Source organism: Trachemys scripta, chromosome 13 (genome assembly GCF_013100865.1).
Source record: "Trachemys scripta elegans isolate TJP31775 chromosome 13, CAS_Tse_1.0, whole genome shotgun sequence".
NCBI lineage: Eukaryota > Metazoa > Chordata > Testudines > Emydidae > Trachemys > Trachemys scripta.
This window is the reverse complement of record NC_048310.1, coordinates 42,397,976-42,423,718: the sequence shown is the minus strand read 5'-3', so window position 1 is coordinate 42,423,718 and position 25,743 is coordinate 42,397,976. Positions and strand designations below refer to the sequence as shown.

At 53.3% G+C, this 25,743-nt stretch overlaps 1 protein-coding gene across 5 annotated transcripts in view; it reads right to left on the bottom strand.

The window, feature by feature from the left end:
* NDRG4 (NDRG family member 4) overlaps positions 1-25,743 on the bottom strand; it is an 84,218-nt gene that overhangs the window by 44,859 nt on the left and 13,616 nt on the right. For all 5 annotated transcript variants that reach the window (XM_034788300.1, XM_034788301.1, XM_034788298.1 and 2 more), the window contains exons 2-3: positions 17,010-17,101; positions 11,513-11,557 (exon numbers count right to left, since the gene is read on the bottom strand). In XM_034788300.1, the coding sequence (XP_034644191.1) occupies positions 11,513-11,557; positions 17,010-17,078 (114 nt within the window). In that variant the 5' untranslated portion in view covers positions 17,079-17,101. The remainder of the gene's footprint in view (positions 1-11,512; positions 11,558-17,009; positions 17,102-25,743) is intronic.

Here is a 25,743-nt window from a genome sequence, read left to right as displayed (position 1 = left end):
GCACTTAAAGGAGAGGAAAGTGATCAGGAACAGTCAGCATGGATTCACCAAGGGGAAGTCGTGCCTGACTAACCTAATTGCCTTCTATGAGGAGATAATTGGCTCTGTGGATGAGGGGAAAGCAGTGGACGTGTTATTCCTTGACTTTAGCAAAGCTTTCGATACGGTCTCCCACAGTATTCTTGCCAGCAAGTTAAAGACGTATGGGCTGGATGAATGGACTACAAGGTGGATAGAAAGCTGGCTAGATCGTCGGGCTCAACGGGTAGTGATCAATGGCTCCATGTCTAGTTGGCAACCGGTATCAAGCGGAGTGCCCCAAGGGTCGGTCCTGGGGCCGGGTTTTGTTCAATATCTTCATTAATGATCTGGAGAATAGCGTGGACTGCACCCTCAGCAAGTTTGCAGATGACACTAAACTGGGAGGAGTGGAGATATGCTGGAGGGTAGGGATAGGATACAGAGGGACCTAGACAAATTAGAGGATTGGGCCAAAAGAGATCGGATGAGATTCAACAAGGACAAGTGCAGAGTCCTGCACGTAGGATGGAAGAATCCTATGCACTGCTACAGACTAGGGACCGAATGGCTAGGAAGCAGTTCTGCAGAAAAGGACCTAGGGGTTACAGTGGACGAGAAGCTGGCTATGAGTCGACAGTGTGTCCTTGTTGCCAAGAAGGCTAACGGCATTTTGGGCTGTATAAGTAGGGGCATTGCCAGCAGATCGAGAGACGTGATAATTCCCCTCTATTCGACATCGGTGAGGCTTCATCTGGAGTACTGTGTCCAGTTTTGGGCCCCACACTACAAGAAGGGTGTGGAAAAACTGGAAAGAGTCCAACAGAGGGCAACAAAAATGATTAGGAGGCTGGAGCACATAACTTATGAGGAGAGGCTGAGGGAACTGGGATTGTTTAATCTGCAGAAAAGAAGAATGAGGGAGGATTTGATAGCTGCTTTCAACTACCTGAAAGGGGGTTCCAAAGAGGATGGATCTAGACTGTTCTCAGTGGTAGCAGATGACAGAACAAGGAGCAATGGTCTCAAATTGTAGTGGGGGAGGTCTAGGTTGGATATTAGGACAAACTTTTTCACAAGGAGGGTGGTGAAGCACTGGGATGGGTTACCTAGGGAGATGGTGGAATCTCCTTCCTTAGAGGTTTTTAATGTCAGGCTTGACAAAGCCCTGGCTGGGATGATTTAGTTGGGGATTGGTCCTGCTTTGAGCAGGGGGTGGGACTAGATGACCTCCTGAGGTCCCTTCCAACCCTGATATGCTATGATTCTATGATTTCTATGAACGAGAGGGGGACATCTTCACACTACATCACCACTTCATGCAGGACCTGCCTTTCCCCTGGAAATCTCCCACAAGTACTGATGAGCCACAAACTTGCTTAGCTTAGGTAACAAGAACACAGGCCAAAGCAGTACGGCTGCAAGGACATTAGTGCTAGAGCAAGAGGCAGAGAGAGAGATTTGGTAAACCACAACATAATGCCATAAATAAATGCAACTTCCCTGGCTTGGGGAGGCTTTCAAAGTTTTCTCAACTTTTCCACTGAAATCACTAGGATAGCATGGCTAAGGACAATAATGCTTTGTGGGTGGGGCTAAAAATCAAAGAACAGTTTGGGGGAGTGGTCTCAGTAGAAAAGGACTTGTGTGATTGGCCACCGATAGCTTCGAGAACAAATTCTCATTGGGTATCCTTTAGGGGTGTTCCGGCCAAATGATTTATTATTCACGCTGCCCCTGTCATGGCTCAGGCTGATCCCAACTCTGGTGCTTCAGAAAACAGGAGCTTTCCAAAATGTCTGGGAGGCATTTGTTGCCCTCCGAGTGTGGAGTGTCACTACCTAGATAGGTCTGAAGGGGTAGCGTGCCCTGAGTCCCAGCCATCTGGGTAGCACCACACAGTAAAATCACTGTGGGGGGGGATTCCTTGGCTTTGGGGACCCTGGCTCTGTCCTAGTGCTTTGGCATGAGGTCACCTACGACTCCTGTCAGCCCAGCTTCACCTTGTAACAGAAAGAGAAACACAATGGCCTCTCCCCATAAGAGGGACAGACACTGCCACTGGGGCTACATCCTCACCACCACCACCCCCATGCCAAGATCTGGATCCCTCCCTGGGCTGCGTTAGCGTTTAACTCCCAGCTAAGCCGGATCCCTGGCAACAAGGCATTTACTGCACTAATTTGCCTTTGAATTTGGCATCAACCACCCACTCGTTGAACAGCGTTCCTGAAACTCCCGGAGCTGGGGGCTCAGCGGCAGGAGAATGGGGGAGACAAGCAGGCCTGGAACAGCGCCAAAAGAAAGGAGGGAGAGCACAGGAGGAGGTGGAAGTGTCCACCCAAACAACGCAGGGAGTACGGAGGGGGGAGGGAATTGGGAAAAATAACCCCAAGGAGGAGGAGCAAGAGGGAGTGAGAGACGGAAAAAGCCATGGAGAAAAGGAGTGAAGGGTAAAAAAGCAGGAGACGGGAAAGGAAAACCAGGGCAAGCTGGAAACGAATGAATGAAAAAAGGCGAGGACATGCAGAGGGGAAGCAAGGAGCCAAGAGCACCTGCCTTAGCTAAAAGGGCAGCGCCCTCTCGCAGCTGGCAGGCTGATCCCACTAATGCCACTGCCTCTCCCCGTCTGTCCCCTCTGCCCTGTTTGCTCACGCGAGACGGGAGCTCTGGGCAGATCCTGTAAAGTTTTCTGCAAGGCGAGGGCTACGGATTTATGCTGCTCCCAGAGAGAGGGTACGAAGGCAGCGCAGTGAGTGCAGCCTCCCACAGCAGATCCTTGTGTGCCAGGGCCCCCCGCCCCCCTTTGCGGGAAGGCTCAGCAGTGAGACTTCACCCCCGGCTAACATGGCGTATCCCCCACGGGACTCTCAGGAGGTTCATGCCTCTGCTGACCATGGTCCTGAATGGAACAGTGGCCTCACCGACAGGATGCTGCGGGCTGCCTGAGGCGGGGCTGGGGAGGGATTTGGGTTTGATCCGTTTCTGAGCAAAGTCCCATAGTGGCCTGTGGTTCCACCTCCCACTGGGGACCATGAGCACCGCTGAAATCCTGCCATGGCGGCTGGCGGCAAAGCTCACCTGCACTTGGGAAAGCTTTATGGGGTGCCTTCAACCCCTGGAACACCCCCAAGGGCACAAGAGCTGCAAGGGGCCTGACAGAGCCCAGCAAACAGTGCTGGCCTGAGAGCTTTCTGCCCAAGGAAGATCAAAGGCTTCGGAGGGTCAGAGAATGCACGGGGAAGGTGGAACACTTACGGGAAAGTCCTATAGAACGGATGGGGAAAATGATCTTTTTCTGTATGATGAGGATTTTGCATTGGCATCTAGGAAGCACTCATGGGCCAGGCGCGCATTGCGCCAGGCGCTGTACACACCCAGAACAAAGACTGCCCCAAAGCTCTTCCAATCTCGAAGTTTCTGGACCATCCTTTAGCATCTAAGGCCTAGTCTATACGGGGGGGATCAATCTAAGATACGCAACTTCAGCTACGAGAATAGCGTAGCTGAAGTCGACGTATCTTAGATCGACTTACCTCCCATCTTCACGGCGCGGGATCGATGGCCGCGGCTCCCCCGTCGACTCCGCTTCCGCCTCTCACCCTGGTGGAGTTCCGGAGTCGACGGGGAGCGTGTTTGGGGATCGATTTATCGCATCTAGACGAGACGCAATAAATTGATCCCCAATAGATCTATCGCTACCCGCCAATCAGGCGGGTAGTGTGGACGTACCCTAAGAGAATTCTGTCCCTGCTTTAAGGTGCTCAGAAAGCCTAAAGAAAGGGGCTCATTCCCTAAATTGATTCCAAAGGTTTTCAGAGGAATATCTATAGAATCCTACAGCATTTCTATACGGCCCTACTGATTTCATTCCTATTAAATTCTACAGGACTTTTCCACGAGGGAAGAAACTGGTTGGACTGGGTGGGGAAGATGTGTGATCCCAGTGGCCTGAGCACAGGACTGGAGTCAGGAACTCATGGGAGCTGCTCCACTTTGGCCCCTGACTGGCTCTGTGACACTCAGCCTCTCTGGGTATGTCTACACAGTGAAGGAAAACCCGTGGCTGCCCTGTGCCAGCCGACTCGGGCTGGCAGGGCTCGGGCTGCAGGGCTGTTTCATTGCTGTGTAGACTTCTGGGCTCAGGCTGGAGCCCGAGCTCTAGGAGCCTGTGACGCGGGTGCACTGCTGGAGCCGGCCTCTCAGTGCAGAAGGACCCACACCCCACAGCACCAGTGCTGGGATTCACACCACCAACCTCCAAGCGCTAGTGCCCAAAATCTGACTCCTGGCCTCCGAGCACAACCCGAGGAGACGCATGTGAGCTAACGTCCTACTCCAGCCAGTCTTCCCCACTCATCCACAGCCCAGTTTCCTTGGCTCAAAATATATGGATCTCCTCTTCCAGAATAGAATCAGGATTAAGCAGTCGGAAATGAACAGGCAAGTGTTTCGGTGCTACTGCCCTCTCCTGGATGGTATCGGAATGGCAGTATTTGTGTCACAGCCCCGGTACTACTAACACTCACTGGCGATTCACCTTTAGCTGAAGCGGTAAAGGCCCATGCTTTTGGAGCAGGAGAGCCTGAGTTCTACCTCTGCTGGCTTAAAGAGGCCATGAGTGGCTGTGGTCTGTAACCTAATGACGACTAGGAAGGCCAAAGGGGTGAGGGGTTGATTTTTGATTAACCATTCTTTTATTGGCTGCAGCTGTTTAGGGGACAATAGATACCCCCAAAGAATCTCTAACCTGCACATCCTGTGGCTCCTAGGTACTGCCCATGGTTTACTGCATATTTTATTTCTTAGACGGCTCATTTCCATTAATTGTAACTCAAACAATTAACAGATTTGCTTGCAAATGCTCAGAAAATGGATTCTGTCTTCCAAGAGCCAGCGCTGGAAGGTTGGAGAGGACCCAGTGTAGCATCCACGCTAACACAGAGGCTGCAAAACTCAACTCGGCTTTAACTATAGATTCATAGAGGTTCAGGACAGAAAGTGCCATTGTAATCATCTAGTCTTACCTACTGCATAAGAAGTGCTTAAGGCCTTTTTTCCTTCCGTCTCCACTAAAAAGATCATTTTAACACAATTAATATTAACCAGGGAGAAGGATCTCGGGCCAGAATAGGGAAAGAACAGATTCAAGAATACTTAGATAAGTTCCATCTATTCAAGTCGGCAGGGCCTGATGAAATTGACCCTAGAGTCAATTAAGAGACAAGCTGAAGCAACCTCTGAATCATTAATCATCTCTGAGAACTCCTGGAAGATGGGGGAGGGCCCAGAGCACTGCAGAAGGACAAACACAGCACCTATCTTCAAAAAGCTGGGAGAGGGGGACCCCAGGAATGATAGAGCAGGCAGCCCAACTTCAATACCCAGAAAAAAACTGGAACAAAGTATTAACCAATCAGTTTGGTCAAAGGTGGAGAATAATGAGGTGATAAGGAACAGCCAGCATGGATTTGTCAAGAACAAACCATTCCAAGCCAACCTAGTTTCCTTCTCTGACGGGGTAACCAGCCTAATGGATGGGGGAGAAGCGGTAGAGGTGGTACAGTGGGAGTTCAGAATAAGCCTTTTGGCACGGCCTCGCATGATCGCCTCATACGCAAACAAGGGAAATGGGATGTAGATGAAATCACTAGGAGGTGGATGCACAGTTTTACCATACTCCAAAAGTCACGGTCAAACTGGGAGGATGGATTGAGTGGGCTCTGGGACGAGGTTTCCAACCCCTTGCTAAGGCTGGGAGAGGCTGGAGCAGCACTGGGCCAGGAAAGCTCTGCCCTGCTGGCACTGCCAAGCTTGTTCTGGGGGAAGGGGCAGCATAACGAGAGCTCAGCAGCCCAGGCCGGAGTGGGGAGCAGCAGGAGCTCTTACTGAGTCTTTTCCCCCTCCTTGGAGGCCGCCCCAGAGATATAGAGAACCTCGTGCAGGGCACAAGAGGGTCCCTGCCTCAGCACTGAGATCCCGGGGGTTTGGAGCAAAGAACTATAATCAAGCAGCAGCCACGCCTGAAACGGAGACATCAGGTGGGACAGGAAGAGGCCCAGGGGAAGGCGAACAGGAGGTGGGCCAAGCGTGGGCCAGCCTGCACGGTCACCTCTTCAGAGCCCCGACCTAGTAAGGCCTAGGTCCTCCTACCCCTCCCAGATTCCTCTACGCCTAGCCCTGGGATGGGCAGGACTAGAGAGCTACCCACAAGCAACCTCGTCCAGGGGATGCCTGACACATTGAACGGACAGACTAGAGCCGCAGGCCCTGACCACTAGGCCTGCTGACCGGACAGCCCACCCCACTACAGGATCCCATAGGAATCTGTCTTGGGACTGGTATGAGTCAAGATTTTTAATTAATGGCTTGGATAATGGGGTGGAGATAATGCTTATAAAATTTGCAGATGACATCAAACTGGGAGGGTCTGCTACCACTTCGGAGGGCAGGAGGACAGGATTAGAATTCAGAGCAATCTTGATAAATTGGAAGAATTGGTCTGAAATCAGTAAGACGCATTTCAATAAAGGCAAGTGCAAAGTACTACACTTGGGAAGGAAAAATCAAGTGCTCAACTACAAGATGGTGTCACTGGCTAGGCAGCAGTACTGACGAAAAGCACCCGGAGGTTATAATGGATCACAAACTGAATACACGTCAACTATGTGCTGCAGCAGCGAAAAAGGCGAATATCTTTCTGGGCTGTATTAACAGGAGTGATGTATGTAAGACACAGAAGATAATTGTTCCACTCTACCCAGCACTGGTGAGGTCTCAGCTGCAGTAGTGTGTCCAGTTTTCAGCACCACACTCTAGGAAAGATGTGAACAAACTGGAGAGAGTCCAGGGGAGAGCAACAGAAATCAGAGGTTTGGAAAACGTGACCTACAAGGAAAGATTGAAAGAACTGGGCATGTTTAGTCTAGAGAAGAGGAGGGTGAGGGGGACTTGATAACAGTCCTCAAATATGTACAAGGCTGTTATAAAGAGGACAGTGATGACTTGTTCTCCATCTGCACCGAGGAAAAGACAAGAGGTTGAGTCTGCAACAAGGGAGATTCAGGTTAGATATCAGGAAAAACTTCTAAAACTGTAATGATAGTTAAGCGCCAGAACTAGTTACCTGGAGAGATTGTGGAATCCCAGTTATTGGTGGCTTTTAAGAACAAGTTTGACAAATGCCTGCCAGGGATGGGCTAGGTTTCCTTGGGCCTGCCTTCGCGCACGGGCGGATGGATTAGATGGTGCCGTCTCTCTCAGCTTACGTTTCTAGGATTCTGCGACGCAAGTCAGAGGTTCTCCCCCAGAAATTCCTGCATTATACCCAGAGCTTCTGTTTGAGCTAGAGCCGGTCTTTTAGGAAGAGATCCAGACTTGATTTAAAGGCTTCAAGTGATGGAGAATCCACCACATCCCTGGGTAGTGTTCCAATGGCTAATTACCCTCACTGGGAGGCATGGATCAGTGTTTCCGTTGCATTCCCTGTCAGTACCAGGCCTGGGCAGCTAATGAGGGGGGCTGTAGCAGACTCACCCCCCCCCCCACGGATCAGGCGCAGAGGGAGACCTGACACGCACACACCAGTGGGTTACACCTGCAGCCCGATTCTAAAGGGGTGTTACAAGTGTGGACAGCAAACGAGTACACAGAGTGACACTGTCAACTCCTGACATCAGCCCCCCTGCGACGCTTCCCAACTCACGGTCAATGCTGCAGCAGCCAGCGCCCTACCCAGAGACAGTTCAGCCACCCAGCTGTTGGGTATTCTAAGCAGCAGGGGGTGGTGCCCCAGGCTCTGGAGACGGGGCGGTCATCTGGGTGTGGGGAGGGGCTGGTGGCATGTGAAGAGGGTTCTAAAGAGCAGGTGAAGAAGACGCAAATGCTAATTTGAGGGACAGGGATGGCGACAGAAAAAGTCACCTCTGGTTTTCCAATGTGTTTCAGCTTTAGATGTGCTGCTAAAAAGAACAAACCGGTGGGGAGAATCTAAGCTAGTGGCTGTTGGATGCCTGCTGCTCTGTGCCGTGGTCTGGCTGTGCTGGCATGTTCTAGATCTACACAGAAGGGTAGAAAATGGCGCAGCACCTTGAGCCAGACAAGAGGGAAAAGCAGGTTTTCACGAGGTTGCTAAATCTGGGGTTAGGCTGCACCAGTCTGGAATAAGCAACGCTCTGAACCGAAAGTGCTGTAGGCATTCAGGATAACTCCACGTGTGGACACTCTTATTCCAGAACAGTGTGGTTCAGCGTAATCTACTTCCAAAGCGTTTAGAAGAGTGTCGATCCAGGGAGCTATTTGGGTCAATTTCCCCATGTAGACAAGCCCTTAGGTTTGGTCCAAACTGAAAGAATGGCTCACAGGGTTGAAATCAAGTTTTAACAGGGTTTAGCCCTGTAAACACTGGAGCCAGCCCAGTCTCTGTTAAAGCCAATGAAGCTGTGTCACTAGCTTCACTGGGAGCTGGGACTAGAGTCCTCTAGGACATTGTTTCCTCAACCTTGTTGATACCAGGGACTGGCTTGCTGCCTTCCTAAACTGCGCCAGGGAGATCTCAGGGACCGGCGCCAGTCCACGGACAGCTCATTGAGAAACGCTGCTCTAGGATCAGGGAGTTGCATTGCTGTGATGGATTCATGGGAACTGGATTTGGAAAGACAACACCAGCAGCTACTTCTCCTAACTGTGTGTGTCGGGGGCAAGGAGCACCCAGGTCTCTAGGTCAGAACAGTGGCAGGGGTTTTGCTTCTAGAAGACCAGAGGGGCTTATTTTTAAACCGTGCCCCGGGCTGAGTCCATGCAGAGGACAGGAGCCTTTGAGGAGTAGGAACAGAGCTGGTTTAGAAATCAAGTTATAATCACATCCTGCTTCTCTAGCATCGCTCAGCAAGGCCAACCCCACTCCTGCGGAGTTCAGTGCGAGCAGGGTTAGGCCCCGGGAGTCCGATTCAGATCAGACAGACACAGGTGAGAGTCACCCCTGAAGTCACAATTTCACAGGTGCAAGACTGGTGAGAGCAAAATTTGGCCTTAAGTTCTAACAACATAGTGCAGTGCAGCGATCCTGTGACATGCATGCTCAATACGTGTGCGTACACACACACACACACACACACACACACCCCCCTACACCTACCAGCACCAGGCTACATTCACAGTTAGTCTTTGCAGAATGCCAAAAACGTGACGTCTCCGGACTTTAAACTCTGCAGCATCAAATAACCCAGTTAGCCCCTTGCCCTTGTATTGAGAAGCTCTGATCTCTTTACCAGCCTCAGAACATCGCTGTGGGATAGGCAAGAATCATCCCCATCTTACAAATCGGGGAAACTGAGGCAAGTTGGCCAAGGTCACCCAGCGAGGTAGTGACAGAGCTGGGAACAGACGTCAAGAGTTCTGTGCATCAACCACAGACCTGTTCTTCCCCTTTATATCGTACATAAACACATTTTAAAATGGTTGCCCCCTGCAGCAGGGTTTGAAGCCAGGACCCACAGCCAGTCAGCACTAAATGCATCCCCAAGCCCACTCTGCCTGTTAACTTGGTATCACTGCACTCTGCAGCCATCATGGTATTGCTCTTCAGTATCTTGCTGGGAGGGTGGAAACTGTCAGTCACCCAACAGTCACAATCGATGGGCCTGGACGCCACTATACACAAACATGGTTTAGAATGTGGATCAGCAGTCCTGGGTTCTATCCCTAGCTCCGGTACCCACGTGCTGTGTGATCTTGGGCTAATCAAGCAGCACAGAGTGGCTGGGGGGAGAGTGGGGGGGATGTGAGAAGTAATTCACTGCTATGTTTGTACAACTTCGGCATTGTCAGGTGAGAGGTGACAGAGGTAGAAAGTATTGTAATGAACTGGGCTTGGGGCAGGAGGAGGAGTGAGACACGCTGCTGCCAGAATCTGATGTGTGTGTCATAGCCCTGATACTGTCTCTTTCTCCTTCAGAAAGATCCGAGTTTCCTGAGCACCGTCAGCATATAATTCCAAGTGACTCCATTGAGAATACATTGCTCTTCTACACAGCCAGTCTCAGCAGTAGATCTCAAAGCACTTTTAGAAAGAGGTCAATATCATTATCCTCGTTTTACATATGGGGAAACTGAGGCACAGAAGCAACTTGGGCAACAGAGTGACAAGTCCTACAGAGATCACAGAGTTGTCAGCGTCTGTATTATAATGAGATTCACACATATGCCACTCTACAGTCATTCCTTTGCATGCTCCAGTTCGGTTTAGCTGTGTGGATGTTGTGAGCTGCGAGAACTGCTCTTCAGCATGCCAGACTCCGCAGGACCCAGACAGCCTAACACAATTCGACAATAGCTCTCCACGCAGTACCCTGCTGAGACGCGGGCTGGAGGAAATGGGCTTGTTCTTTGTGGTCTCTGTACGGGAGAGGCACTGAAATCTCTCTGCAGCACAAGGAGGGGTTCCTGGATCTCTGAGCGAACGCAAAGCAGCAACTTCCTAGGGCCGAAAGCCCTCAAAGGAAGAGGGAGAGTTGCAGGCTTTGCACAAAACCCAGGGTGGAGTTGCCCAGGCGACTGTCACCATGGAAACGGCAGCTATTTCTGAAAGTCGGCTTGGTTTTTATTGGAGGAAATTGCTAGTTTTAACAGCCTCCCTCAACGCCCCTTCAGCCCATCAACACCTGCCCCACAGCGACGCCCGGTGGGAGTTTCTGGGAGCGACCCACAGCCAGAGCGTATTCTCTTTCAATTTCCGGCCCCCAACCGTAGCAGTGCCATTAACCAGCTGCCAGGATACACCGCAGAGGTGGTTGCACTTCAGTGGTGGGTGTAGTGACTAGAATATATCAAGATGGGCGATTTCAAAGCTGAACTATTTTAACAAATCCAAGGCCAGCTACGACATCATGGCTGTCCCTATACAACATGCCACTGCCCCCTGCAATGTCACTGTGACAGTGGGGCTAAACCTGCCCAGTCTTCACCACTTGAGCTAATGGAGGATCGCCATTAGAGGTTAGCAATATAGGGCCAATGTCACACAGTGTAGCAGTTCCAATTCCCTCCACCAGAAGACAGCAATGCAAACACACAAATTTGCGCTGTAATACTGTAATGTGCTAACTAGCTGCCACTGTGAAGCTCATGGCTTCAGTCCTGTTGATGGTTAGGTGCACAGAGACCTTTAGCATTGGAGAGACGCAGACCCTCAGGCTGGGAACCAGGCTGAATCCCCCACATCAGTCACCCACACTCAGGGGATGTGCCCACAAGCCATTTTGTCCCCCTCACCCCTGAAGATCAGGCAAGCGCACCAGCAAGGGAGGACCGAACGGCAGCTGTTCCGCAGCATTCCCTCCTCTCCGTCGGCCAGCTGAGGAGAGCCCAATAGCACTGGTCAGGGAGCAGGGGAGTCCATTGCTGGAACCGCGGGCCCAATCGGCAGAACACGACCCCCCCACCCAGGTCCCAGAGAACGGGCAGAGGGGCTGGACAGTCAGAGGAGGGGCCTTACCTTCCAGTCCGTGTCCACTGCGGAATGGAACGTATCCGAATGCTCCTGGAGGGGAAACAGACCAGAAAGAACCATCAGAGCTCATACAGGCGCCACCGTGAGGCAGTAACACGGACACCCGGCTATCGCCTCATGCCTACCCCCTCGCCGCCGCCACCTGCCCTCCGGTCACCTGCTGAGAGCGCTGATGAGCTTCTGCACAGCCTCCTCCTCCATTAATACCCCAGGAAGGAATTCACGCCCACTCTAAGCTGGGAAGAATCTCGGGGACCTCAGCAAAGAGCCCAGTCAAGACTGCCGGCCCGAAGGCCGTTGAGATCAGAGAGGCAGGGGGCTGCTGGTCCCCAGGGCCGCCCAGAGGATTCAGGGGGCCTGAGGTCTTCCCGCCGCCGAAGACCTGGAGCGAAAGAAGCTCCAGGGGGCCGGGCCCCACGAGAGTTTTCCGGGGCCCCCGGAGCGAGTGAAGGACCCCACTCCAGGGGCCCTGAAAAACTCTCGTGGGGGCCCCTGTGGGGCCCGGGGCAAATTGCCCCCCCCTCCCCCCAGGCAGCCTTGCTGGTCCCAGTGGACAACTGACCCGAGAAGCGTTAAGAGAGCAAAGCCCCGTGCTGGGCGGCTCATCCCCTGCCGCTGCCGCTGGCCTCAGGGTGCAATCTCTGCCACAACCAGCTCTAGAAATGCTGTCAGGGGGGTTTCTGGAACTGAGCCCTGGCAGCTGTGCCCGCCAGGGTTTGTGAGCCCACCCCTCGGACATGCCCAGCTGCCACCATCTTGGCCAACACACAGGGGACCGAACTGGGGACCTTCAGAGCTAAAAGCATAATCTGCTAAAGCTCCCTAGCTGGGGCTGTAACACTCCTATTGCCGATGGATCAGGCCCAGAGCGGGACACACTCGCCGGGGTTACACCAGCACACATCAGCACCTGGGCTTGTGTCTGTTCAGCAGCGGCTGGGCCGCCCTCTGCGGGCGGGCGAGCCCTTGTCTGGGTGCGGGGCCTGTGCCCTGGATCAGCATCTGCACATGGGCATTAGAGATGCCACCTAGGTTGCGTTTTGGCTTTAGGACCGTGCGTCCTTACGACACGATGGCATTCAGTGCTGAAGCACGGATCAGAGTGTAATGGGGACTCCAGGCAGCCCACCCGGCATGCAGGACAAGCCTGGCTGGGAATGTCAGGACAGGCAGCCCGCCCCAGGGGCCCCCTGAAAGTCATCCGGACAAACAGCAGGAGAGGAGACAGCTGCCCTGTCTAGCTCCACAACGGGCTGTCTAGGAACGCTCAGGAGCACAAGGAGGGGGACAGGCCAGAACGAGATTCATCCGTCCCTGGACATGGCACGAGTCCCCCACGGCCATGCAAGCGCTTGGAGCGCCTGTCTGTCCCTTCCCCAGCACCGCAACCAGGAATCAGTGGGAGGAGGGTTGCGGGGTGGACGACACACTATTTGGATTCCTAGAGCCTTGAGATCTCAGTATTAGGGAGCCCAGGATGGAACAGAAACTCAGCATGAATGTGCCTCTCCCCCATCCAGACTTCAGGGTGCGTTTGCAGAGACCCAGAGGCTGGAGTCACCTGAGACCCAGACGCACCAGATAACTGGGACGCCTCTTCCTGGACACAGGCTTCCTGCTCTGATCTCTGCAGCGATTATCTCCCCTGCACAGTTCCAGGGCTCCAGCCTGCCATCGCTGACCCCTGCGCCCTCCCCTATCACCACCAAGGAGCTCGTGTTCTTCCCCTCCCCTCCGTGCCAGGGTGAACTGGCTGGGTTGGCAGAGTGCCTCTGTCTTCACTGGCCACCTGCCCAGTTCCAGCAGCCTGGCACCTGCGGCTGATAGAGCCAGGCCTCGCCACTCCCCACCCCCCGCTGTCTTCTTTTCCCCAGCCTGTCATTCAAGTAGATCAATAAAACTCTCTTAACGCTCTCGGTCTCCTAGCAGGTTCGGCCTCCTGGCATCAGTGATGTGGCCCTAGCTTTACCGCTCCTCTGGGGGACCAGGCACAGAGACGGGATCCTGGGGGGAGTGGAAGATAAGGAAGAGTCCCATTTTTGCTAGAGGAACACTACCACCCCCAGGCTGGGGGCCCCAGCGCCCAATCCTTGACTGTGCAGAAGCGGACACCCAGATACCAAGGTTAGAACATATTGGCCTAAAGTTAGGTGCCCACTTTTCAGAAGTGCTGCGCACACAACTCCTGTTAGCTTGGAAATCCGGGGGGGTGCGGGGGCACATCGGATAATTATTTGGGGGCTTAGTATAGCAGGGTGAAAAGTGATGAGGCAACAGTCTAGCAGAAAAATGCTGGTGTGCTGAAATCAAAATGTTTTACAGGAACGCGTCGATTTCAACAAAAATGTTTCCAGACAAGTTGTTTGGACTTTCTGGCTTTGTTCCCTTTAAAAGTAAATACAATTACAATAAAAGTCTATAGAAGAATGCTTTGACAAAATGAAACGTTTTGAGAAGGCCGGCTCAGTGTTTCTGAATTTAAATATTTGGGGATTTCTGTTCAGAGATCATTTCAGCTCTGTCCCGATTCGAAATGAAATGAAGTTTCAAGATGTCGGGATTTCCTGCGGGACAGAAATCCCATTCTCCAAGCAACTCTAGTGCCCACATTGGAAAATCTAGCGGAGTGCATCTCTGCCGTAGCACCTCTCGCTGGAGACAGAACAGCAGATCTAGCTCCCCCTGCCCCTGGCAGGAGTTCTGATCCAGATCTGACTTGTGTCTCAGGCCTGTCTGGAACAGGCTGGACCAGAACGCTGCCTTCCCCCGTGTGTGACTGGTTTTTACCAGTGCAATTAGCACCAATCAGAATGGCAGCAGCCGAGCCCCATGTTGCTAGGGTGACCAGATGTCCCGATTTTATAGGGACAGTCCTGATTTTGGGGTCTATTTCTTAGATAGGCTCCTATGACCCCCCCACCCCCTGTCCTGATTTTTCACACTTGCTGTCTGGTCACCCTACATGTTGCCCAGGTGTAAGTAATTCCACAAGGGGAAAGGCCGAGGAGATTCCAGCTGAAATGTCCAGACTTTGCGGGAGTTTGGGATCAGATCAGATTCCGGATCCGAACCTCAGGCTGAAAGGATGGTCCCGAGTTGAAAAGGGTCCCAGAGCACTTGACAAGCCGCACACTGAGGCCCTGAAATGCAGCCAGCGCTGGGGGCGGGGGCAGCCGCCAGCACAACCGCACTAGGAGTGGAAGATTTTGACCATGGACACGTGGGCAAACCCCTTCCCTTATGAGATTTCCAATGAGCAGGATGTGACCTCCTCTGCAGCCTCCCCACAGAGCAAATATCCGCCTCCGAAAGGTGGGAGGGGCCAAGTCAAACGTCTTCAGACTCCAGAGTCCTGGCATCAGAGAGGATGCTGGGATACTAAGACAGTCCCCAAAGCAGCAGTGCTGGAGGACAGGGCTTCAAGGGCACGTCCAGAGATGCAGTCTCCGGTTCAAAACCACGTCTGGTTCTCTGGGAGCCCTTTGTTATCCCTGACCCGGCCACACACCATGCCTGGGCACCACTGCAGAGCCCAGTGGCACGTCCCAGTGCAGCTCCAAAGCAAATGAACGTTTCCAGGCTCCGAGGACAGGCAGCCCTGCCCACCACATACTCAGTCCTCCGGCTCCCGTTCTCGGACTTACGAGGCCAGCGAGATGAGCACAGACACGCGGGCGGTGACACACCCAGCTTGGCAGGTCCGTGCTCACACGCTGGCTTTGCAAAGCAGCCTTTCAACTCCTGGGATCAGGTAGGATGCTGGAGACCGGCTCAGCAAGGGGGGCCCAACCCCCTCTCAGCACTGGGGATCGCCGTTCGACCAGAGAGAGCCAACCCAGGGTTCAGCAGGCTGGACAGTGTCTGATGTGCCTGCAGTAGCAGGGAGTGCCGCAGGCCAGGCTGGAGGTGCACTGACAGAGCTGGGGCCAGCAAGGTAGGATGGGGCAATGATGGAGGCACCATCTCAGTGAATGCTGCAGTCCGCTGGCTCCTTGCAGTTCTCATCTGGAATCTGATCCCCCATGAGCGTGGCTTGGGGAACCCAGGAAACCGGCAGAGACCAAGCTGGGCCCTTCAAGGTCAGCATTCAGACAGGGAGGGGGGCACGCCGGAGCTCTCATCCTCATGGTGGATCAGGGAAGGGACATTAGAAGGCCATAGGAGATAGTGGGAGGGGGAGGAACAAGCCCACCCAAACCCAGCTAGTGAGAGTCCTTCCAACCCCCACCATCAACCCAGCTCCACCAGGTCTGTCTCTTGCACCCACCCACCCCTGAGAGGCCTCAGAAAGATATCTGTGGGTTCTCCCCTCCCCCCAGGCCTCAGAGATTGTGCTGGGGGCATTGCTCTTTGGGCTGGCTGTGTCTCCCCCACACTTTCTAGCCTGCAGGAAGAAGTCAGCTTGTTGATGTTCATCAACTCCTCCCCGCTTGCTTTCCAGACGCAGCCTCCCTCCCACTCCGCTCTCACACGATAGGCGTCAAATGGGAGCTTAGCCAGAGACGGATTCCTACTAAGGTCTGATCATGGGGGCGGGGGGTAGTCCCTGTGAGTCGTCCCTGGCTCCCAGGCCTGGCAGGGGCATTCAGTCAGATAACCCCCTGCAGCTGAGCTAGGAGCAAGACGCCAGATGGGACATGGGCTGCCATGAAAGGAGCCTTTGAGGAACAGGAAGTGGTGGGGGAAGCCAGACCACCCTCATCTCCTGCCTTTGCATGGTCCACCATCCCATCTGCTTCAGAACCTGGGCGCTGCCCGTCACTGCAGCCAGCCTGCACTCCTGGCCGAGCCGAGGGGAGCAGTGGAGACATTGGGAACAGTCAAGCGCTTGATCCTTGGCCGCCATCTCCACAGGGACCCAGCTGCTACCAGACACTCAGATGCTTGCATGGTGCAAGCTGCCATTCTTCAGTTGGGCCACATGGTGGCACCCTCGCTGCTCACAAAGCCAGCTACGCCGTTAGCGGAAATCCAGCGGAACGAGTCCAGGTAGGTTTCTCTTCAGCGTGGACAAACACTGCAGCTACTTGCAGCACGGACGCTCCTCCTAGCTGCATCCTAATGTGGAAGTTATCCAAAAGCCCGTGCTCCTAGTAACGCCTCTTTGGGACAGATGCCTGTCCCAGAATGCACTGGTAGATTCACTGTTATAGGACAAGGTGTGTGAAGAGGATAACAATCACACACACACACACACAGAGTCAGGACTAGATCCCTTGCATTTGAGCTAAAGGAGAGCTCCCCTAGCTGGTGGCAATGGTAGGTCCCTTATCCACCCTGTCAGCTGAGCCACTAGAGGGCAACATAACTCACCCACAAAACCAGGACATTACAGACACCTGCTGCTGCTGGGTGAACAGCCCAAACTGAGGCTAGGGCAAAGCAAGGCAGGCAGCCATTCCATACAACCAACACCTCCTTGCGTGTTGGGAATGAAGGAGGCTGACAGGTGGGATGTACGGGGGGAAGGAAGGCAACTCACAAGCTCGGTATCCTGGCCTCGCAGCAGTGGCTTCTCCTCGGTGAATCGCAGCTCGTGCAGCCCTGCCATGGTCACTTCCTGCAGCAGCAGCCCTGCAGGGGGAAATAAAACCAGCACACAGGTCAGCTGCCTGGCAGCCAGCCTCCTGGCACTGCCCACAGACCTTCAGCCTGAGCTCTGGGCTGCAGCTGGCGAGGGGAGCAGCCAGATCTCTGCTGTGTGCGCCCCAAGGATCGGCTCTCCGAGATAGGTCCATCTGGGGTGGCATCAGGATGGGACAGATGTGCCCAGCACATGGTGGCTATCAGAGCGGGCAGTAGCTGGTCCCCCCGTGGGCAGCCATGGCAGAGGGGCCAGGGACTGACTGGGCCGTGGAGACTGACCCTAGTCATGCCTGGGGCGGGGGGGGGAGGACATTGGTGGGGTGGGTAAAGCTGGCGCTATTGCTGCCCACATTATACATGTTCGGGGAGGGGGAGGGGCACATGGGCATGACGCCTTCACCCAGCTGCTCTGCCAGGAGAGGGCACCCTGGGGTGCAGCCTGCGAAACCCTCCCACGTGGGAAGGGAGGATCCTGCATGTCGTTGGGTGACAGACGTGCCCTGGGAGGAGGAATTGCACCCCAGCTCCTTGCTTCAGCCACGAGCCTGTTCCCCGAAAGAGGGGCCTGTCCCTCCCCGTTCCAGGAGCCCTGGAGTTTAACCTCAGTGCCCTCACACACCCCGCTGAGCTGGCTGGCCCACGGGGAGCCTTTGGGCTGACGCCCGCAAGCACTGACAAATTTGTGAGCAGCATCTGCCCGGGCTGGCTCAGCAGGGCTGGATCCTCCACGTGGTCAGCGAGGGCAGGGAGCCAGCCTGGGACGTGGGAGAGCTGGGTTCAAATCTGTGCTCTGCCACAGATGTCCTGGGTGACCTTGGCCAAGTCACTTAGGCCCGAATTTTTAAAACTTTTAGGCAGTGCACCACTCCTGTCCTAAGTCACTTCAGCATTGTAAAGCTAAATCTCACTGAAAGGGGCCCAGGCTCCTTTGTCACTCAGGCCAAGCTCTGCAAAGGTATTTAGGTTCCTATTTCCACTGAAGCTAGGAGCCTAAGGACCTTTGTGGAGCTGAATCTTGGGCCTTGCAACGCTGAGCAGAGCAGTGCCTAAAGACATCTTCGGCCTCGGTCTCTCTGTGCCTCCACTCCCGCTCTGTACCACGGGGAGAACAGGGGTGTTGTGAGGAGAAATGCCGTAGCACTTGTGAGGGGTGTCAGGCGAGTACCCCAGACAGCTCAATCTAGAATCAGGGCCGTCAGCTCTGCAGGCTTTGGAGCTGTCGCCCCCTAATAGCCAGGAGTTTGAGACGTCCAAGCCCCTGGAATAAATCGAGATGATCTATGGAACTGCAGGGCACAGTGTTAGAGCTGCATAAACCTCAGGCCTCTCAGATCGGGCTGTGGGGAGCGTCACAAAAATCCTTCCTTCTGCTCTGTGTCCACACACAAAGCTGCACCAGTTTCAACGAAAGGTGAACTGAAAGTGGAGTCAGTTGAACTGATGCAAAAAGCGGTGGGGATGCGCTTAAATCCACCGAAACCTGGCTGATTCGGTTTAGCTCCCGCGGATTAGGAACAGGGCTCAGCTAAATTGAAAGAAGCTGCTCTTAACTAAGCGTCCATGCAGGAGTTTGCACCAGATTAACCAGATCAGTGCCCGCGAGTGCATGGACAAAGCCCCAGCTTGTCTGAGTCTCAGGGGCAGAGGATTCAGGGGGCCTGGGGCAAAGCAATTTCAGGGGCCCCTTCCATAAAAAAAAGTTGCAACACTGTAGAATACTATATTCTCGTGGGGGCCCCTGGGGGGCCTGGGGCAAATGGCCCCACTTGACCCCCCCGGGTGGCCCTGCTCAGGGGTGAGGGAAAACCTCAGCCGGAAAGGCCCAGGTTTGCTGGTTTGGAATCTGAGCCGTGGGGACCTGTTGACTCTTAACAGATACACATGGGACCCGAGCAAGCCAGCGCTCAGGTGGCTCGAACGGTTTGGGACCTCAGGAAACAAGGCCCAAGCTCCTGATCAGCAACAAAACGAGAGTTTCACTTTCTTTGCTCAGCTCCACCAACTTCGTGCTTAAATCCATCCTGGGAGCAGATCGCTGGTGCTGAGCAGCGGTTACCTTCCGACCCACAGCCGAGAAATCTGCGAGAGCATTATCGTTAGGGCCCTATCAAATTCACCGTCCATTCTGGTCAATTTCACAGTCATGGGATTTAAAAAAATCGTCAATGTCACGATTTCAGCTATTTAAATCTGAAATTTCAGTGTTGTAAATGTGGGGATCCCAACTCAAAAAGGAGTTGGGGGGGGTCGCAAGGTTATTGTAGGGGGTACCCTTATTTCTGCGCTGCTGCTGGTGGTGGTGCTGCCTTCAGAGCTGGGCAGCTGGAGAGCAGCGGCTGCAGGCCGGGAGCCCAGCTCTAAAGGCAGAGCCGCCACCAGCAGCAGCGCAGAAGTAAGGGTGGCCTGGTATGGTATTGTAACCCTTACTTCTGCACTGCTGCCTTCAGAGCTGGGCCCTCAGTCAGCAGCCACCGCTCTCCAGGCGCCCAGCTCCGAAGGCAGCGCAGAAGTAAGGGTGGCAATACCGCAACCCGCCTAAAATAACCTTGTGACCCTCCTGCTAATCCCTTTTGGGTCAGGACCCCCAATTTGAGAAAGGCTGGTCTCCCTGTGAAATCTGTATAGCATAAGGTAAAAACACACAAAAGACCAGGTTTCACAGGGGAAGACCAGATTTCACGTGATGCGTTTTTCATGGCTGGGAATTTGGTAGGGCCTCAATTCTCATTTATTATTTGTATTACCACAGCGCTTAGGAGTCCTAGACACGACCCAGGACCCCAGCGTGCTAGGGGCTGTACAATCACAGACCTAAAAGACCATCCCTGCCCCCAGAGAGCTTCCAATCTAAGCTGGATGGCTTTAAACAGAGATTTCAACTGTGCAAAAGATCTTGGAACGGGGGAAAAGAGCCTCCCATGTAAACCCTGGAGGTGAGGGAGACACAGTAGGGAGATGCTGCCGGTAAGTTTAATCTCTCAGCTGCACATAGCACTTCTCTTCCCAAAGCAGTTTATACACCAGTCGTTTCACCCACCACAGCTCCCTCTGGGGTGCAATATTCCACTGCACAACAGTTTACAATGGACTTGAAGGAGACTGCATCGAACTGACTGAGCAGCGGGGCGTTCAGCATGTAGAGTCCACGCTGGAATTTCAGGCTAACTCTCCTACATCCGTAGAAAGAGCCACAGGATTGTGACCGCACGTGGCCAACCTACCGTGAAATGTGGCACCAGCCCAGCAGCACCACCCTCAGCTCAGGGCCAGCCCCGCTCGGCTTGGGACACGTGTCAGGATTGCCGCAGCCCAAGGAGGCTGCACATGCAGTGATACGACTGGGGGCTGGAACAAAAGCCTGCCCTCAAGGGGAGCGCCCACACCTGAATGCTGCAAAGAATACGGAGGGCAGCGCTTGGTGTGGGGCCCCCCAAGAGAGAACGGAGCCCCTCCAGCCACACAACAGTAATACCCATGGGTCTGAACTTCTGCTACCCCATCTGCTGAGCTAATCCCCAGGCTTGAAACACTCGCGAGCCTGCCTAGGAGACATCACAGCCCCTCCGCACTGTCACAGAGGTTGCTCGATGCCTCCACTGCTTTGTTCTCTCCGCCCTCTATATATTGCCTGAGCCAAAACATCCTCCCGCTCTCACGTCCCCAGAGGTGTCAGGCAGCTGAGATTAATTAACTCCCTTGCAGACAACGCTGGATTAGAGGGCAGGGCAGCAGTGGGAGGATGCCATCGATTGCTGATTACAAGGCATTTGCTCATTACCCTCCCACTGCATTTCCGCACTGGGCTCCTTAGCTCAGCGCTGCGCAGGAGGGGGCACTCCCGCTCCGGAGCAGCTGGCACTCGGGTCCCGTCCCGGGCTCCGGGCTCTGCAGTGAGAGCCACTGCCCTGGAGAGTGCAGGGTCGGGGTCCTAAGTAAGGGCTTGTCTACCGGGAAAGTGTTCCCAGTGACACCAGTGTAACTAAACCACGATAGTTATGCTTGTAACTACCCACAGGGACCCGCTTTTTCCAGCACAGCAGTGGCATTAGGCAGATTAACTCACTCTGCTTTGGAAGGGGTTGAGTTAAACCAAAGCGAAGCTGCATTTTGACTGGAGTAAGCACCCACATGGGGAGTTTTGCCAGTAGTCCCACCTCCTTAGCATAAAGCAGGACCACGTGCCCGTGTAGACAAGCCCTAAGGGGGTTTGGAGACTTCAGCAGGGCTACCAAGTCTTATCCTGCCCCTAAGACAGCTGTGCATACCACAGACCACACTACTGGGCAGGACTGGGGAACTTCTGCTCAAGGGAGGCCCATGGGTGTGACAGCAGAGGAGTCGTGGCCCACGGGCCAAAATTCAGAATTTAAGTAAGGGCAACGACACTGACTTTGGTGGAGTCACTTTCTGAGCCAGTTAGAAGCCCTCGTCTCGTTAGACAGACGTGTGTGTGCTACCCTGCAGAGTTCAGGAAACCCCTAAGCTGGCACCCCAGGAGATGCCCCGTGGCACAGCGTGTGAGCAGGGGAGGGAACTGCAGCCTGTTGCTGCATGTCCCCTGAGGGATAGAGGGTACTGACGTGACGGCACATGCTGATTACAGAGAGAGGGGCAGATCCTCTGCTCGTGTCAGTGGCCACAGCTCCACTGACAGCCAACCCCAGAACAGGAAACGCCTGCAAATAGCAACGTGCGGGGTAGGAGACGAGCTGAATTATTCAGATCAGGGGTCTGTGTTCATGTCCCCACCCGCTGCTGCTCACTACCAGTCTCAGTTGTCGCTTTCCCCATGACCCTCAGATCGTTTGTCAGCCGCTTGCCGTTCATCGTTCCTTTTTAGTAGGGTGCAACTGGACGCTCATTGAACACGCTATCATTTCTGCTCCCTGATTGGACATCCGAAACTTATAAACAGGAGGCCAAGATCTCCAAGCTGGGCACACAGACATACCAGGCGAGAGCTAAGGGAGGAACACGTTCACCTGGAGTATTCAGTTGCACAACGTGAAAACCAAAAAATGGAAGTATCAGGCACAGGAGCGGGGAAGGAGAGGAAATCAAACAGGCTGTGAATACCACCAAAGCAAACTCCTGGTGTTTCCTCTGAAGAATCCGTACAAACTGTCTTGTGCTATTCACCCATCTTTAAGACCGTGCCAGGCTTCTCATGGGAGAGAGATTTCATTATCCTGAAAAAAGAACAGGAGTACTTGTGGCACCTTAGAGACTAACAAATTTATTTCAGCATAAGCTTTCGTGGGCTACAGCCCACTTCTTCAGATGCATAGAGTGAAACACATAGACAGAAGATATTTATACATACAGAGAACATGAAAAGGTGGAAGTACGCATACCAATTGTAAGAGGCCAATCAATTGAGATGAGCTATCAGTAGCAGCAGAAGAAAAAACTTTGAAGTGATAATCGAGATGACCCATAGGAGGTGTGAGGAGAACTTAACATGGGGGGGAAAAAATTCAATTAGTGTAATGACCCAACCATTCCCAGTCTCTGTTTAGACCTAAGTTAATTGTGTCTAATTTGCATATTAATTCGAGTTCAGCAGTCTCTCTTTGGAGTCTGTTTTTGAAGTTTTTTTGTTGAAAACTGACACCTTCAAGTCTGTCACTGAGTGATTAGAGAGGTTGAAGTGTTCTCCCACTGGTTTTGAATGTCATTATCCTGGTTATCTTAAAAATGATAGGACCGAGGCTCAAGTCTGAGCAGAGCTAAAGATGAAATCCCAACTCTCAGCATCTCTGAAATAGAATTAAGTGAAGGGAGAATCTCTCTGTTTCTTCCTCCTGTTCTGGGGCAGCCATCTGAGGGTAAGAGGAAGCCTGATTCACCTCTCCCATTCCCTGCTGTATGTCAGGAGTGACTCTGGAGTCACATCAGTGCAGAACTGGTGCAAGGCAGAGGACAGCCAAGCCCTTTGAGTTGAGGGACAAAAGGGAGACAAACTGTAAGACCAAGGGCCAAATTCTGCCCTAAGCTACATCCATGCAACCCCACTGAGGTTATGGGTGCTCCAGAGGAGTAACCGAGGGCCAAATCTGCTCACCTGGAGTACAACAGAATTTCAATATCCCCCTATCAAGGAGGGGTCGATCTCAGGGGAGAAGTACTAGCCCCACTGAAGACCATGGCCGTTCCACCACTGACTTCAGTGGGGCCAGGATTTCCCCCTATTCTGAAGCCAGCCTAGAAGCCAAGAGGACGGAAGGGCTAGAAGCCTCGGCCAGTGGAGAAGTGCAGGCCCAAGCTCCCAAAAGCCTGACCGGGGGCGGGGAAGTTTCCCCAGGTGGGGATGTGTTGAGCCGAGATAGAGGAAGGAAGGACCAGTCAAGAGAGCCAGAGCCCAGGGACCCTGATGAGCTTGGTATGATCGGAGTGGCTCTGAAAGTGGCAAAGTAGCGTGGGCCTCTTTCATGGGACCCGTCCAGGTGCCTGGCACGACAGCGGTACGTCACCGGCGTATTCGCTTGTGCCTGACAGGACCAGAGCTTCGAGGAGAATAATACTTAGGCCCCTGTTATGCACCCACAGGGAAAGAAGGACCCAGGAAATTGTGCCAGGTTGCAGAGGAAGCAGGGGGATGGTACTTGCACCCCAAGGTGACAGACGTCTTAGAAACCCCCTGGCTTAGAGTCCATTCTGATCTCACTGATGCCAGCGTCAATCAGCTGTAGCCACCATTGTAACCTATGGGGATTCAATGCTGCAAAATGGGTGTACCTCCATGGACATCAGTGGGTTCATTACTCACCCGGCCATGAGATGAGAGTCAGGTGTAGAGCCCTCAAGACCCACCCATCCCAGAAGCATGGTTGGCCCCAGGGATCTGGTGCATTAGGCAGCAGCGAAGTGGTTGATGGATACCTCCGGCTTAGGCCTCATGTCCTCATCCCAGTGGAAATCTTTTCTATTTCGATTTCTTTTGACAACCCTGGGCTCCCAGGCAAGCGCTGGTAGGTCTCTACGGATTCCCACGCCATCCCCGCCTGGGTCCGTGCAGGAGGCGAGCGGGGGTACCGGAGAGTCGCACTGATTGCTAGCCGGTGCCGGCTGGTTTCCTGGGTGTTCCCGGCAGCATGCGGCTCAGTAACCCCACGTCATTTAGAGGGAGAAGCACCTGGCTGCGTCAGCGCACCTGGACTGCACTGGGGACAGATCGTTCCTGTCCCATCCAAGCCCCTGACCACACACAGTCCGTGGCTCAGCTGTATCCATGGAAACGGGAGGACCCAATGCAGACGGGATGTATTTTTAGATGCCAAATCTCTCCCCAGCTGTTCTGATGCGGGGCTTCACGCACAGCCATTGCGCACCACGCACAGCAGAGGGCGCTGCCTGGTAAAGCTCCCTGCCCTCTCCTTTATAGAGCACTCCCTGAGTGACGGGGGGGGGCACATGCGGGGGTATGTGGTCCCCACCCACCCCCCAATTTGCTGCTTGGCTTGTACTGAGCATGCTCATACGGACGGTTAAATGAAATTTAATGTGGATAAATGTAAAGTAATGCACACTGGAAAAAATAACCCCAACTATACATACAATATGATGGGGGCTAATTTAGCTACAACAAGTCAGGAAAAAGATCTTGGAGTCATCGTGCATAGTTCTCTGAAAATGTCCACGCAGTATGCAGAGGCGGTCAAAAAAGCAAACAGGATGTTAGGAATCATTAAAAAGGGGATAGAGAATAAGACTGAGAATATATTATTGCCCTTATATAAATCGATGGTACGCCCTCATTCGAATACTGCATACAGATGTGGTCTCCTCATCTCAAAAAAGATATACTGGCACTAGAAAAGGTTCAGAAAAGGGCAACTAAAATGATTAAGGGTTTCGAACGGGTCCCATATGAGGACAGATTAAAGAGGCTAGGACTCTTCAGCTTGGAAAAGAGGAGACTAAGGGGGGATATGATAGATGTATATAAAGTCATGAGTGATGTGGAGAAAGTGGATAAGGAAAAGTTATTTACTTATTCCCATAATACAAGAACTAGGGGTCATCAAATGAAATGAATAGACAGCAGGTTTAAAACAAATAAAAGGAAAGTTCTTCTTCATGCAGTGCACAGTCAACTTGTGGAACTCCTTACCTGAGGAGGTTGTGAAGGCTAGGACTATAACAGCATTTAAAAGAGAACTGGATAAATTCATGGTGGTTAAGTCCATTAATTGCTATTAGTCAGGACGGGTAAGGAATGGCGTCCCTAGCCTCTGTCTGTCAGAGGGTGGAGATGGATGGCAGGAGAGAGATCACTTGATCATTGCCTGTTAGGTTCACTCCCTCTGGGGCACCTGGCATTGGCCACTGTCGGGAGACAGGATACTGGGCTAAATGGACCTTTGGTCTGACCCGGTACGGCCTTTCTTATGTTCTTACGGTGCATGCTCAGTAACACTGCTGAAGCCAGTTGCCCTCACTCTGCCCTTCCCCCATCGGTATGCACAGGTTGTCTCTGCTCCACTGGTACCTTGGTGCAAGCCCTTGCCACTCAGCTCCCCAGAGGAGAAGGCTATAAAAAGGATGCAACGGAGGCAGCAGCATGTGGAGGGATGGACTGAAATAGGAAAGAGCTGGAGTGAGAGAAAAGGAGAGCTGACAAGGGAGTG